Source organism: Phyllosticta citribraziliensis (genome assembly GCF_038025025.1).
Source record: "Phyllosticta citribraziliensis strain CPC 17464 chromosome Unknown J3D65scaffold_18, whole genome shotgun sequence".
NCBI lineage: Eukaryota > Fungi > Ascomycota > Dothideomycetes > Botryosphaeriales > Phyllostictaceae > Phyllosticta > Phyllosticta citribraziliensis.
In genome coordinates this window covers 19,396-33,029 of record NW_027117355.1, presented here as the reverse complement: position 1 = coordinate 33,029, position 13,634 = coordinate 19,396, and the positions used below count along the sequence as shown (strand labels likewise).

At 56.8% G+C, this 13,634-nt stretch overlaps 6 protein-coding genes across 6 annotated transcripts; 4 read left to right on the top strand and 2 right to left on the bottom strand.

Annotated features, from left to right (window-relative positions):
• Positions 1 to 202: 202 nt before the first annotated feature.
• On the bottom strand, positions 203 to 1,351 carry J3D65DRAFT_643086 (uncharacterized protein). Its single transcript, XM_066802057.1, has one exon. The coding sequence runs from the start codon at positions 1,277 to 1,279 to the stop codon at positions 476 to 478; it is 804 nt and encodes a 267-aa protein (XP_066649748.1). The 5' UTR covers positions 1,280 to 1,351; the 3' UTR covers positions 203 to 475.
• Positions 1,352 to 1,563: 212 nt separating this feature from the next.
• On the top strand, positions 1,564 to 2,475 carry J3D65DRAFT_179824 (uncharacterized protein). Its single transcript, XM_066794331.1, has 2 exons — positions 1,564 to 1,715; positions 1,776 to 2,475. Exons 1-2 carry the CDS (start codon positions 1,659 to 1,661, stop codon positions 2,466 to 2,468), a joined length of 750 nt encoding a protein of 249 aa, XP_066649747.1. The 5' UTR covers positions 1,564 to 1,658; the 3' UTR covers positions 2,469 to 2,475.
• Positions 2,476 to 2,782: 307 nt separating this feature from the next.
• On the bottom strand, positions 2,783 to 5,257 carry J3D65DRAFT_179917 (amino acid permease 2). Its single transcript, XM_066794332.1, has 6 exons — positions 4,944 to 5,257; positions 4,822 to 4,892; positions 4,578 to 4,774; positions 3,934 to 4,311; positions 3,801 to 3,886; positions 2,783 to 3,750 (listed from the first exon to the last, which is right to left on the bottom strand). The coding sequence occupies exons 1-6, from the start codon at positions 5,136 to 5,138 to the stop codon at positions 3,040 to 3,042; spliced, it is 1,638 nt and encodes a 545-aa protein (XP_066649746.1). The 5' UTR covers positions 5,139 to 5,257; the 3' UTR covers positions 2,783 to 3,039.
• A 1,551-nt stretch (positions 5,258 to 6,808) lies between these two features.
• Positions 6,809 to 8,888, top strand: J3D65DRAFT_672704 (uncharacterized protein; the record flags this gene model as incomplete). The annotated part of the gene is made up of 5 exons (XM_066803510.1): positions 6,809 to 6,997; positions 7,083 to 7,163; positions 7,298 to 7,522; positions 7,576 to 7,718; positions 7,856 to 8,888. The coding sequence occupies 5 exons, from the start codon at positions 6,809 to 6,811 to the stop codon at positions 8,886 to 8,888; spliced, it is 1,671 nt and encodes a 556-aa protein (XP_066649745.1).
• Positions 8,889 to 8,897: 9 nt separating this feature from the next.
• On the top strand, positions 8,898 to 10,334 carry J3D65DRAFT_689437 (uncharacterized protein; the record flags this gene model as incomplete). The annotated part of the gene is made up of 4 exons (XM_066803887.1): positions 8,898 to 9,047; positions 9,168 to 9,454; positions 9,516 to 10,077; positions 10,104 to 10,334. Coding segments are annotated over 4 exons (1,230 nt in total), but the record flags the coding sequence as incomplete, so codon positions are not given.
• A 251-nt stretch (positions 10,335 to 10,585) lies between these two features.
• On the top strand, positions 10,586 to 13,591 carry J3D65DRAFT_180506 (uncharacterized protein). Its single transcript, XM_066794333.1, has one exon. The coding sequence runs from the start codon at positions 10,923 to 10,925 to the stop codon at positions 13,422 to 13,424; it is 2,502 nt and encodes an 833-aa protein (XP_066649743.1). The 5' UTR covers positions 10,586 to 10,922; the 3' UTR covers positions 13,425 to 13,591.
• Positions 13,592 to 13,634: the final 43 nt, after the last annotated feature.

Here is a 13,634-nt window from a genome sequence, read left to right as displayed (position 1 = left end):
AAGCCGCGACGGCCTCTGCTTCTGCATCATGACGACACCGAGGGCCAAAACCGTTGGCCACTGCAATCCACCAGGCGAGATTTTTTGAAGACTGCAGCAGCAGACAGACTTGGGCAAAAACGTTCATCGAATGCGGAAACGCGTGTGCTTTCTCAACGTAAAGGGGGTGGGTGGGTGCGATGGGTGCTTGGGAGATGGCAGTCCAGTTTACGTGTGGAGAAGTGACTTTTTTTGATTTTTTTGCGATCGTTTTTTTTTGGATTTGGTGCCTTCGATGATCGCCTCGATGATCACTCTACACTCGTTCATAGGTTCTAATCTTGCTTTTTGCGCATTTCTGCTCTTCAGATTGGCTACAGTAGCAGAACAATGCAAATTGAAATTCTACAAGGAGACGACGACAGGGGAGCGTTCGGATGAGTGAGATGTGGAGCTGGCGACAAGGGAGCATTCCGGTTCCGACGAGTGAGGTTCTTCACCAGCCAATTACTTCGCCGAATCTGTCGATGAAGCAGCCACTTTGGAGGGTCCCTTCCCCCAGCCGCTGGATCACTGGCAACATTGTCCGGAGACTCTCCTCGCAGGTCATGGCGCCCTCTTCACGGGTCTTGACCAAGGCCGTCTCGACGCGGCCCGGATGGACGCTGGCGAAGCAGACCTCGGGGACATCAATGCTGAGGCTCTTGACGACAGCGTTGAGCGCCGCCTTGCTCGCTCTATAGGCATACGACCCACCCCCCACGTTGGCCGAGATGCTGCCCATGCGCGACGACATAACGACGACCTTTGGCCGCAACTGCATCTCGGCAGCAGCGCGCAAGTTGGGCAGCACGGCGCGGACGAGCTGCAACGTGCCCACCGCGTTGATCTCAAACGTCCGCAGCATCTTCGCGCCGTCCATGACTTCGAGCGTCTCGGCCGCTGCGACGTCGTGCGGCTGCGCGCTCGACACGGCGGGCACCAGGCCTCGCACGCCCGCCGAGTGGACGACCAACGGTATCGGCCTCGGCATCGGCATCGGCGTCGACGTGCTCATCCACTCGCGTGCCCATTGCTCCAGCTGCGACGGTGCCGCCGTGATGTCGACCTGCGCGAAGTGGGCCGACGGGCCGACGCGCGCGCGTTGCTCGGCGGCCAAGGGCAGCTTGTCGATGCCGACGACGGCGACGGCCGGGTCGTGGGAGAAGTGCTGGAAGAAGGCTAGCCCGAGGCCGTTGCTGGCGCCGGTGACCAGAATCAGAAGCGTTTCGGGGGGGAGCTCCGAAGTTGATGCCACCATGACGTTCGATTCAGGCACCAACCGCTGCCAATACGAATTGTTGGAAGATGGAGAGAGAGTGAGATGGTGGTGATGATCAGGATGGAACAAGATCAACAGCAAGGAAGCAACCAGACCAACCCTGCCGTCCACCCCGCCTCCAAACCCACACCGTCGGCCTGTGCTTCGGCACCTCCAGCCGTCCGCCATCGCTGCAGCTCCACTCTGCTTAGGTTGCCTCTCACCGACGACATTTAATCCGCACGCCGTTCCCTTGCCATGGCCTGGATCTTACACCCACCGACGGTACCGCCATCCTTCCGCCTGGACATTCGCGAAGTTGACCACATCCGTCTACCCTGATCCCGCCGCCTTGATCCTTGCTTGATATCCGGACACCATGGTTCTCTACGAGCCCGGCAAGACTGACCATGGGCTCCCCCACGACCCCTTCAAGGTCGGTCACTCACTCATTCACCAGCAGAAGCCGCAGCCCCGCTGACACGAAAGTTCCCAGGCCTGCGTCATCCCGCGGCCCATCGGCTGGATCAGCACCATCTCGCCAACCGGCGCGCACAACCTGGCGCCATACTCACAGTTCACCAACCTCACCTTCGACCCGCCGTACGTCATGTTCAGCGCCAACCAAACGCCGTCGGCGAAGCGCAAGGACACAGTGACCAACGCCGAGACCACCGGCCGCTTCGTCTGGAACCTGGCCACGTACCCGCTGCGCTACGCCGTCAACGCCTCCGCCGAGCAGGTGCCGCCAGGCGTCGACGAGTTCGCGCGCGCCGGCTTGCAAAAGAAAGACAGCGTCGTCTTGGATGCCCCGCGCGTCCCCATGGTTGCCGACTCGCCGGTCAAGTTCGAGTGCGTGTACCACTCGACGCTGCGCCTGCCGGCCAACCCGCCCATGGCCACGGCCCACGTCGTCATCGGCCGCGTCGTCGCCGTGCACATCAAGGACGAGGTCCTGACGGACGGCATCCTCGACGTGCGCAAGACGCTGCCCATTGCGCGCTGCGGGTACTACCAGTACACGGTCGTCAGGGACACATTTGACATGGTTATTCCCAGTACGGAGGGCTTGAGCGAGGATCTTTTGGCGGGCCTGGAGGGCAGCTCGAAGGGCAACCGGGCGCTGGGGGAGAAGAGGAAGGAGGAGGAGGAGGAGCGCAAGAGGGGAGAGCGGAGTAGTAAGATGTGAGAAGAGCCCGGCCTCAGTCTTGTGAATAGCATTGTAGATTGGACGGGGATTTGCCATGCCCTACCACAGTGTGTGTCGAGAAAAATGGCTCCATCTGTTCATTCGCGGTGGTGGCTGAACGAATGCTCCCTATGAGCAGCCGTGGCACTGCATGTCTGCTCCCTGACTCCATCCAAAACACTGAATCAAGGCTTCCTATCTAGCTTCATCTACCATGTCAGGAACCCATCATTCCTTTTGACAGCTTTGCTTGGCTTTTGTGGACTGCGCTCTGTCTTGGGCAAAATGCGACATAGCAACATCAGCAGTCCATATCAATAAATAAAGACGACGTGAAAGCCAGCCACTTTTTCAGCTCCCTCTCCATCGATGCCACCGGCCCTGCCTCAAGCTGCCTCTCTGGCTGAAGAGTTGCTTTGTGTCATGGCAACAACAAGCAAGTTTCGCCTATTTACATGCCTCAGGACGTCGCGATGAAACGGAACAAAGGAAACAAAACGGAAGAGGCTGTCGAGGTCGTTTTTGATCGTAGCACCGCGCCCACTGCTCACTTGCTCGGTAGGGTCCCTGCCTACTCGACCCGCGATTTCCACCCCTCGGTCAAGACGACGGGGCCCGAATACTCCCTCCGCCCGCGCGTCCAGTAGTCGATGGTGCTCAGGACGCCGACGCCGACGAACATGACCGACGCCCAGTTGAAGTTGTCGACGTCGGTGGGCGTCGAGTCGGGCCAGAAGCACCAGAAGAAGGCGTGGAGCGCGTACAAGGTGCCGGCGATGTTGACGGGCACGCCCCAGCGGCCCAGGCTCCAGCGCGCCGGCGGCAGCGTGTCCGGGTGCCGCAGCCGCCGCCACAGCACACACCCGATGCTGACGACGTACGTGATCATCAGCGAGCACAGGTTCAGCGAGATGATGGCGTTGAAGGCCGTGTCGGACCCGATGTTGATGAGCGAGAGCAGCACCGTGAACAGGCACGTCGCCGTCACCGCGTTGGTCGGCACTTCGAGCTTGGGGTCAACGCGCGCGAGCCAGTCGCTGAATGGCAGCCCGCGGTCGCGCGCGAAGGACCACGTTTGCCGCGATGTTGAGAGGTTGTAGGATACGGTGCCCGCGAAGATGAGCACCGTGGGGATCACGTTGAGCCCGATCACCCCGCCGCTGTATACTGCTTGCTTGAACACCCAGATGTGCGGGTATCCGGTTGAGTCGTTCAGGGCGGCGTCAATGTCGGTTATCATGAACATGTAGGAGACCAGGAATATGAAGCCGATTGCGCCGTTCTACTACAGGTCAGCAAGCAAATATATTGGGTACGACGGGAGGGACGAACCAAAATGTAGGATCCCACCATTGCTCGGGGAACAGTAGTGGCAGCGTCCTTGATCTCCTCCGACATGTGAGCCGCGGCATCAGAGCCTGCGAATGTCAGCAATCCCCCTGACGGCGTCATGCTGCGTACTTACAGATGCAAGCGTATATGGCCGAGACTTGGCCAACCATCAGACTCAGTCCCATGGAGCTCCAGCCTCCGCCGTTAGTGAATAGAGTAAACGTATCTTTGGCCGTGAGCCGCGGCGATAACGCCCACATGACAATCATGAGTGTCACAAAGCCAAGAATGTGGATTAGGAGCATGACGTTCTGCATAAACGGCATGGACGAGGAGCCGTAGACGTTGAGAAGCCAGACGAAGCAAGTCACGGCCATGACCATGAGGGTCCCTTGCCAGTTGGTCGGCGCGTAGTCTGGGTATGCCACAACCGCACACGATTGGATCAACGTGCCGACGAGGAAAGGTCCGGAGGCTGTCCCGGCTTGCCACGACAAGGTCGACATCCATCCTGTTTCAATTAGTAAACATCACAAAAAATGATACTTCGATGAAATAGTAGTGTAACACGAGAAGCAGAAGCGAATAGGAAACTTTTGTATCACTGAATGGATGCGTACAGGAAGCATTCGAGCGCTTGTAGGAAATGAATGTGTACAGGGAGCATTTGAGCGCTTTTGGGAGATGGATGCGTACAGGAAGCGTTCAAGCTCTTGGAAGGTGGGCGACAAGAGGAAAAGCGATTTGCTACCATGCCTCGGAAGATGGAATGCTTACCCGAAAAGTAGCTCAAGAAGCTCTGGTACTTCATGGGAGCAAACTCCGAAACCCAGTGGTACTGGCCTCCGGACGTTGGCGCCATCGAGGCCATCTCGGCCAACGAGGCCATGACGGTGCTGAATCCGGCAAAGGTCCACAGATAGGACCAAATCAGGCCAGCCCTTCCGCCATTCTCAAGGCCCTGGGTTGTTGCTCTGATTCCATCAGTACGTTAGTTTGTTGGGGACAGTTCGAAACATACGTCAGGAGCACCTCCCACGTGCCTTGGAGAATGACGGTAAAGGCCAGAGCTGAAAGGGGACGATAGTTTCTCTAAAGAAGCTTATAAGCTTTGACTTTGGCGACAGGAGCTTGAGTTGGTACCTTGAGCTCTTGAATTTTGCCCATGCGCGACATGTCGGCCCGGTCGTGTCGTGTGTACCCCTGGTACTGGTGGTAGGCGTCGACATGGCCGCCGTCCTCGCCCAGATCCAAAGAATCTTCTCTTGCTGGGCCGCCATTCGTGACTGACACGGTTCCATGCTCTTTCACGCCGGCTTGTTGGGTGCGATCTCCCATGGTGACGGCTTCCGGGCTCGCGCAGAACCACACGAGAGCAGGGGATCAGCGCCACGAATAGCGCAGGAAGATCGGAATGAGAGAAGGGACAGAACCAACGGGCTTTGGCAATATTACTTTGGAAGGAGTCGTGGAAGAGACGGATCATCGGACACGAGAATGCGGTTTGCTTCCTGGCATGCAGCTCGCCGCCAGATCAGCAGCTATGGGCACAGAGCGACTGGCCTGCGAGCGTGGACATGGGGGTGCAAGCGTCGCAAGACATTTGTACGGGAGTCAGGCGCAAGGTCTCGCTGTCGTGCCGCACCGCTGCGCATCCGTGCTGGGATTCCTACCAGCGCCCTGGTCATGTTTGTGAATTCCATAGGGCGTGGCCGGAGGAGCGACCCGGCGGGTGGATCCCGGGCGATTCATGTTCCCTGGTGGCAGCAGGAGGAGCGTTCCAAACAGAGAGCGGCAAGCCGAAGATGATGGGACTGAGGGCGAGAGGGCCACTCGGGTTGCAGAGAGTCGAAGTTGAGAGACCGGGTTGCTGCAGACGTCGGCCGGTTGAGCCTCGGCCGCCGCAGAAATTGGCTGTGCTCCGCACCGGGAGGCTTCGTCCGCCTCCACATCTCCTCCTCCCTACAGTACGGTGCTCCACAAATAACCAACACCCAACTTCACCAGACACCCAAGACCTTTGTTCACCACCACCGTCTTCATCATCCTCTGACGGCGCCGTAGCACATGTCGGCAGTATCACCGTCGGAGAGCTATTTGCTGCGTCAGACTGCCGTGCTGCCACGCTCCGCCGGCGAAAGCCGCTGATCGTTTACTGCGCTTGACCGGACTCTTCATCACACGCCTGCTTCTTGACTCGTCCTGATCGTGATGGGAAATCTTTCGATTCAAGAAGCGTACCCTGCACCGCTCGAAGTGGGCCGACTCTGCACCGCCCTGCGCCTCGAATTCGATACCTCGTGCTCTCCCACGGAGCGTACGCCGACTCTCCTGCTGTGAACGCTTACGCTATATTCCGTACCTCCTGGCCAAGGAGACGCGCAGAGTCCTCAGACAAGCATCTCCTTGCAGAGTCATGGCTTTTCTTATCCGTCGCTCGTTTTGCTCTTTTTTTACGGCGCCGCCCCGCCGCGTAGACCGCAACGCGTTTTCTTGCACCTTTTTCCTTTGCCCGTCTGCAATTTGCGCCACCCTGCAGCCCGTCGTCACGTCTGATCAAGGAGCATTATCAGACATCTCGGGCCTTACTCAGTTCTATAGGTACGGTCTCTCGGCAAGATGCCGCCATATTCCATTCATGTACCACCTCGTGGCCCGCTCTTCCTCAGCCTGACTCAGAAGATCTGCGAACCATACAAAGTGCCTGCCTGATGGCTTTTCAGCCTTCCTTGACCCAAGCTATGACCTTTCAATTTCCACGGGCTGCCCGGTTTACATCCTTCTTCGTTTCCCTTTTGCCATGCGCACGCGATGCTAAGACCGTGCAGAGACACCAACCCTTGATGTGTGCATGAAGCGACGTTGACGCTGCTGCGCTCGCACAAGGAGGCTCCGTTGCTTACCTCCTCATCTTCTGGAGATCTCTCACCACTCCCCCTACAATGCTGCGAACACACTAGTCGTTCGTCGAGAAGCCGGCACCCATCACTTCGTCTCTGCGCATGGTCATGGAGGTCCAACATGTGACAGTCCTACCTCCGCCGTTCAAGATCACCGCCACTGATCATAGAGGCGTCTTGGTGGTCGTGGCAAGTGTGACGCTGAGCTTTGTGGTTACCTGTCTCTTTATCAGGGTGTACCTGCGGTCGCGGACAAAGGATTGGAGGCGCGACGACACCATTCTCGCCCTCGCTACGGTAGGTCTTGATCCATGCAAACCTCTCAGCTCAGCTGCGCTGGCTTGCACACTGACCTCGGGCACAGCTATGTTGCTGCTGCCAGGGCGCGGCAGTATTCGTCATGATCCACGATGGCACAGGGATGCTGGGAGTTGACGATGCAAACTTTGAGCGTCTGGGCACTGTAAGTTTGCTTTCCTTGCCTATCCAGAGGTCTCCACCTACGCCGCAAGGCCTGTGCATATCGTGGAGCTCCGCACATGTGGAGGTCTCCTCTGAATATTGAAGTCTAGCGTGTCATGGCTGACCCGGTTCCAGGCAAACTACTCGCAGCAGGTCCTCTACCTCATCACGCTTTTCCTCTCCAAATCCGTAGTCGTTTTCCTGTACCTCCGCCTGACAGTCCATCGCAAACGCGCCATAGCAATCTACTGCACCCTCGCATTAATCGTCTTGTGGCTTATCGTGTCTCTGATCCTGCTCGCCATTTTTTGCGACCCAAAAGAATATTGGACCAAAGGAGCGGAATGTCCACAGAACATTGTAAGTGCATCAACTGCTGCTTAAGGCGATGCACTTGTTGACGCAGATGCAAGAGTTGGCGCTGGGACATAATTACTAGCCTCGACATCACTACAGAGACGATACTGTTTCTCATTGCCGTGTCAATGGTGATCGGTCTCCAGATGCCTCGACGGACGAAAATGATCATTATCTCGGTTTTCAGCGTTCGCCTTCCGTAAGTCCATGAATACGTCTAAGCCGAAGGATCACACATTCAATATTTCTCCGGCCCATGAATCCTCCAAAGCCGGAAGATCGCACGTCCAATACGCCCAGGCCTCTCTATCACAAACAGTAGCTGATCCCTCAAAGTCTCATCGCAACCGCATGCGCACGCATGTACTACATCCACAGACTCGGCACGTCACCAACCCCCGAGCTCGAAGTCGCCTCGGCTCTTGTGTGCTCGCAATTCCAGCTCGACTTCGCCGTTATGACGAGTACCATCTGCTGTCTAGGCCCCTTTCTGCGGCCCTTCGAAGACGATAGCAGCCCCTCGACAACGCTTCCTTCGCACACGACCTCGCACGGAGATCGAAGTCACGCCGAGAGCAGCCTGAGCCGCACGAAGCGGCGCTCGCGCGTTGGCGCCCTGGGGCCCGAGTGCGGCCGTCTGGGTGGGAGCGACGGCATGGGTCCGGAGTTCTATTCACACTCCCAGCGGCCGCGGGGAAGCGGCTACGACAGCGAAAACGAAATCGACTCCGATGAAGTGCGACTCTGCGGCGTGGGCGGTAGCGTCGTCGGCGGGAGAGAAGACAGGAAGAGCCGCAGCGAAGCCGTGCCTCTGACGGTTTTGAGGAGCGCAACGACATCGCCGCGCGCCCGCGACCGTCATAGCAATCGCCATGGGCGCAACGGATCGTCTCTTTCGGTTGCTGCGCGCTCGCCGCCACACAGCGGGCGCCCGAGCCGCAGCCAGTCTGTGGCGAGTGTGCAGCGGCGGACGCTTGGGCTGGGCCTGGGCATTGGGCCCATCATCCCAGGGACGCAGCAAGAGCGGGAGAGTAGCAGAATCAGCAGCGGCAACGCCGGCAGTGGAGGAGGAGGGACAGGATTCGCCGCGCTCGAACTTCGACCAGATTTCTGCCAGCACACGACGTACGCGGCACGCGACGAGGCGGGAGCCGTCTCGGTGTCAGAACTCGACGGCATCAGTCTGGCGAGCGGGGATAGCCAGCGGCTCATCATTGCGAAGACGGTTGTTACGGTTGATGTGGAGGAGCCCGACCTGATTGCCCCCGTCAGCCCTCCAGGCTCCGCTGCGCGGAGTGGGAGCGGCATTTTCGCAAGAGAAATGGAAGGGAGACGGCGGCGGGGGAATGGGGATGGAAATGGAGATTAGGAGGAGATGGGAGGGTCAGGCGACGCTGGTTCCGGGTCTGGCATTGTGAAGGCAAACAGATGGATAGAAAAAAGGGATCTGCTGGGTAGGCGTTGGACGACAAGATTGGACCTTTGGAGGTGGTTGTGGTTTGGCGCATGTTTGACGGGCATGGTACAGGTGTGTCAACAACGGAAGACATTAATATCAGCCAGCCATTGAACAGATTTCGAGATTTCTCTTGAAGCCTCTTGAGACTTTCTTTGACGTCCAAGGCTAAGTACTGGGCGTCGGTTTTAGTCTGAGCTCAACGTGGACCCCGGGAGCATTCGAGCGCGTTCGTCTGCTCATCCGAGCGAAAATGTTAATCGAATGGCAGCGCCTGTCGAAATGGCCTCTGGTCGATTCTCGCGCACTCCACCAGCCTCCACCCCCAGACAGCAGGATAGCGGCAACAATCGCAATATGCCCACCCAAGTTTTGGTTTGCCTTGCCCTCAGCCTCATTCTGAGGCATTTTGCAACGCTCTTTGTCTACTTCGCCAAAGCATACAGCGAGGCCGTTGTTGACGGCACCATCGCATTCACGTACGCAACCCCAACCACCCAGGCCACTCTTAATCCTACTGACACTACAACGCCACGCCAGCATCGCCCTCCTCACCTCGGCGCTTACCTGCTTCCTCCCTCCGCCTTCGCTGACCGCCGCCCTCGCCGACGACCTCGACCGCTTCGTCGCCGACCTCGTCGTCCCGCTGCGCCGCCTCGAAGTCTCGCTCCACCACATCACCATCGCGCTGCGGCCCGGCGCAAACGCGCCAGACCCCTCCGTCCGCGTCTACCCTGCCCCCGTCGCCGTCTTTGCGCTGACGCCGCTCTCGCCGCTGCTGTGGCTGCTGGAGCGGCTGGCCGCGCTGCCTCACGAGCCTGGCCGTTTCCTCGCCTTGGTCGTCGCTAGCTCCACTGTGGTGGTTCCGCTGCTCGCCCCCAACATCTTCGTTAGTCTTTTGGCGACGTACACTGCGGATGGATACTTGAGGCACGTGGTGATGGTGCTGGAGATTGTCGTTTTCCTTGCCAGCGCCGCGCTGCTGTATTTGCAGTCGTCAGTTGTGCTGCTGATCTTGCCGATTGCTGCGGACTTGTGTCGCGAGGGCGATCCGCGCAAGAGGATGGAAATGTTCAGGCAGCGCGTCAACGGGGCGCCTGTGGTGTGGTCTTTTGACTTCAATTGGAGGCGCTGGAACTATCGCAATTGGGGTTGGCATTGAAATGTCGTCTGGTAAGCTCAACGGCCTTGACTGGCTTCGGATACCTGAAAGATCGGCCGGAATCTGATGTTTCAAGTCTTGACAGAAGTCGTGGCTCGGGCACCTGGGCATCCGCCATCGCCGAGTTCGATATTGCCGGCACCATCCCCTTCAGGTGGTCGAATTTCCCCCCCAAGTCTCTTTTCGACGCTGGATGACAAACTGGAGCGAACGTATGCTCCTAGTACCGTCCCTTTCACCTTAGCGCTGTGGGCCTTGAATGCTTAATTGCCTGTCATATCGCACGAATGCTCCTTGTGTGCACTTCCTCCGGTCGCCTACTTTCCTTGCGCGTGCCACGACTTTCGTCGCCGAGTCTTGGTTCCAGCATTGAATGAGTACTTGCCACCGATCATCTATCGAAGGCCAGAAAAGCTCCGCTAAGTTCTTTATATGGCCATGTGTATGACCTATGATGCACTATTCCACGGATGCCAACGGTGTTGGGAAAACCTCCTGTTGAAGCTTCTCTACGCATGAAAATTTTGCATGGTCACTACGAAGAGCGCTCATATGTGCCTGAATGGTCACTAGCGATTGCCTTGATTGCTGCCTTAGCGCTAAATTCCCTGGTTTGGTTGGAGGTGTCGACAAGCGCAGGGATCCGTGCCCACGGAGATTGGAACCAGAAGCTTGAATTGAACCCCTCCTGGCTCAACCTCATTCCGTCCGATTCCCAACGTTGCCCCCATTTTCAACCGTCATCCTACCAACAATCATTCTCCACAGTTTTATGAACGAATAACATGGCCTCATTCACTCTCCGAAGCACTTATTCTCAGTACAAGGAAGACACGGACGAAGTGGCTTCATGGCTGGCCAAGACCGCGCGCTCCTGTGGGTATTCGGGAGAGCTGCTGGAAAATGTTGAGACCGAGTCGACTGGCCCCATTGAGCCGCAGAAACCGGAAGAATCCAAAGTGAAGGCCACGAAGAACGGAAAGAAGCAGGCAAACTCCACACCAGCCGCATCTGAGAAGAAAAATTGCCTCCTCAAAACGAGTGCCTTCACCACTTTGGCCAAGTTCATTGCTACATCCACGGATTCGAATGTTCAGGTTCCAGACAGCTTGTTCAAGACTCTCGATCGTGCAATTTCGCTACGCAAGGAGTACGGTCGGTCATTGACTTCTAAGACCGTACTTCGGGGTATCACAATTAGAAACCACAAGTACTTTGTCAGCGTCCTCGAGGAAGTCAAGACAATTCTCGAAGACTTTGCAACTTCTTCCGTTCCCGGAGACTCTTCTGACCCGACGAAGCCCCGCCCATTTGGCGTATTCTCCTGTGTATTCCAGCTTTTGGACCCGGACTCGGACACGTACTTCGAATTCGAACCTGAATACAAGGCCGACCAGTTCGAAGACCCGCTGGAGGTCTATTTTGCATTCAGGTGTCTGCTTGAGGATGTTCACAAGATCCGAAAAGCCGTGGCTGAGATTTGGGTGGGCTTCAAAGGCGGAAAATACAGAAGCGTTTCCGCGGCTTTGGCTACCAACACCGCCATCGACTTTGCGCGCCAATTGGAACAGGACATTTCTGGCGCGCTTGAAAACTGCGGCGGTTTCGAAAAGATTTACTGTGCTTGGTGGTTCGCCATCTGCGATGGCAAGGGATACGACGTGGACTACCGCCAAAAGCCCGGAGACGACATGAATTTTATCACCTACGACGACGCGGACCCAGTCATGTTTCCGACCTATCTCCTCCTCAAGAACTTCCTTTCAGTGGTTCAAGAGGACCCGAAAATGATCCCGATCAGCAAACCGGGATATTTCGGCAAGGTCGATTACACCGGCGACTGGAATTCCAAAGCCCCCAGGAAAAAGTATGAATCGGACAAGGTCTTGCTTCCGGAGCTCCTGGACTCGCTGATGGCCTTGATCCGAATGGCCGGGGAGAAAGAAAAAGGTGTGTACGCTGAAGATGAACTTATCCGAGGACTGAGAATCGCCGTTGAGACTCGGAAGATCTGTCTATGGAACGTACTCAGCGTGCAAATACTGCTGGATATTCATCATTGCTTGCGAGGGGACGTTGTTCGTGCCTTTTCGGAGCTTAAAGGGGTTGGTACACATCTCAGTCAGTCGATTGACAACAATCTTGAGCGGAACAATCATTGTCCAACATGGCCCGCTTCGAAAGATTCGGCCTTGATTGAGGTCCGGGAAAGCATCCGCGACTGGGTTGAGAACGACTTGGTTCACAATTTTCTGCAGCGACATGGAAGCCCGAGTACCCTAGGGGAACACTGCCATTTCAAGAACAACCCTATCTTCTGCGGTTTGTTCCAGTACACGCTGCAAATGCGCTTCCATGTTATAGGCGTAGACTATGCCAACTCATGGGGCGCCATTCTTTACGCTCGTCACCTCTACAACGCACTCAAACAGGAAAAGATCCTCGAAAAGCGGTGGACCGACATGCACCTGCTGTCCTTACTTCAACCTGACGAGACTGCATTTGGCAGCAAAGCTCCAAAGGATCGGAAAGATTTCTTGAAACGGTACGCCATCATGGATGGCGTATCTGCTGCTTCCTATCCACCTGAGGCCCGCCGGCTTATCCAACGGTCCCAGTCCGGCCTAAAGGGCTTCAAGTATCAAGCCCGATTGGCCCGTGTGTTCATGCATCGCTACTGTGAGGGTTCCGGACGCGTTGATTTCAGCCCTGATGAGCTCAAGAAGATCATGGAGAAAACAATTACATACGAAGAGGACGACGACACAGAGGAGATTGGTGAAGGTCCCTGGAGTCCAGTCAAAGGCACTCTATTCAGCGTCAGCAAGATCGACAAAGCCCGACTGCGAAAGCGCGCCCAAACCCTGCCCCGCCTCACCATTCCCGAACTTCTGGGGAAGCTTTCAAATGCTCTCCATGGAGAGACTGGCACTCACGAATTCCATTTCGACTACCTCTACATGCATTTCGCAGCCTGGATGATGCTTCAGACGGCCAAGAACGCATGCGACGCGCATCTTCAGCAAATGTTCGGCCCCAATTATCTTCAGCACGAGTACGAGCTCCCTGGAATCGTTGGATACCTCTTGTTCGCGCTGGCCAATCCTGAAAACGTTGGGACTGACAGCTATGTCGACGAGAAAACCGACAACCTCATGTCAGTTCCCTTCTCCAGGGTGGCTCAAGCCTGGGACTACGTTGTCGACGACGGTTGTCATGCAATCGGTCGTATGGTTACGCAGCATCTCGAGGGAAGCTACCAGTTGTTTGCTTCCCTTGAGTCGTAGCTGCGTTCACGCATGGAGCATTCATCTGTCTGCCCCTGCCTATGTCAGCGCGCTCGAACGCGGAGCATTCGTCAACCCGCCCCAGTGTCAGCGCGTTCTGCTGGAGTCATCGCGCTTTCGTGTCTACCTTCCTTGCAAAAACCTCCGCAATGCACTCTCCATGTCATTTCTTGCGCTCAGGTTTTGATCTCGAAGTCCTGCGGTGGGTCC

Excerpts from the sequence above, each read along its gene's own strand:
- J3D65DRAFT_179917 (XM_066794332.1), bottom strand. The coding sequence starts at position 5,138 with ATGGGAGATCGCACCCAACAAGCCGGCGTGAAAGAGCATGGAACCGTG. Across the intron at positions 4,312-4,577 it reads CTTCTTGAGCTACTTTTCGG|GATGGATGTCGACCTTGTCG; the intron begins GTAAGCATTCCA and ends TAATTGAAACAG. Across the intron at positions 3,751-3,800 it reads TGGTGGGATCCTACATTTTG|AACGGCGCAATCGGCTTCAT; the intron begins GTTCGTCCCTCC and ends GACCTGTAGTAG.
- J3D65DRAFT_179824 (XM_066794331.1), top strand. The coding sequence starts at position 1,659 with ATGGTTCTCTACGAGCCCGGCAAGACTGACCATGGGCTCCCCCACGAC. Across the intron at positions 1,716-1,775 it reads TCCCCCACGACCCCTTCAAG|GCCTGCGTCATCCCGCGGCC; the intron begins GTCGGTCACTCA and ends GAAAGTTCCCAG.
- J3D65DRAFT_180506 (XM_066794333.1), top strand. The coding sequence starts at position 10,923 with ATGGCCTCATTCACTCTCCGAAGCACTTATTCTCAGTACAAGGAAGAC.
- J3D65DRAFT_643086 (XM_066802057.1), bottom strand. The coding sequence starts at position 1,279 with ATGGTGGCATCAACTTCGGAGCTCCCCCCCGAAACGCTTCTGATTCTG.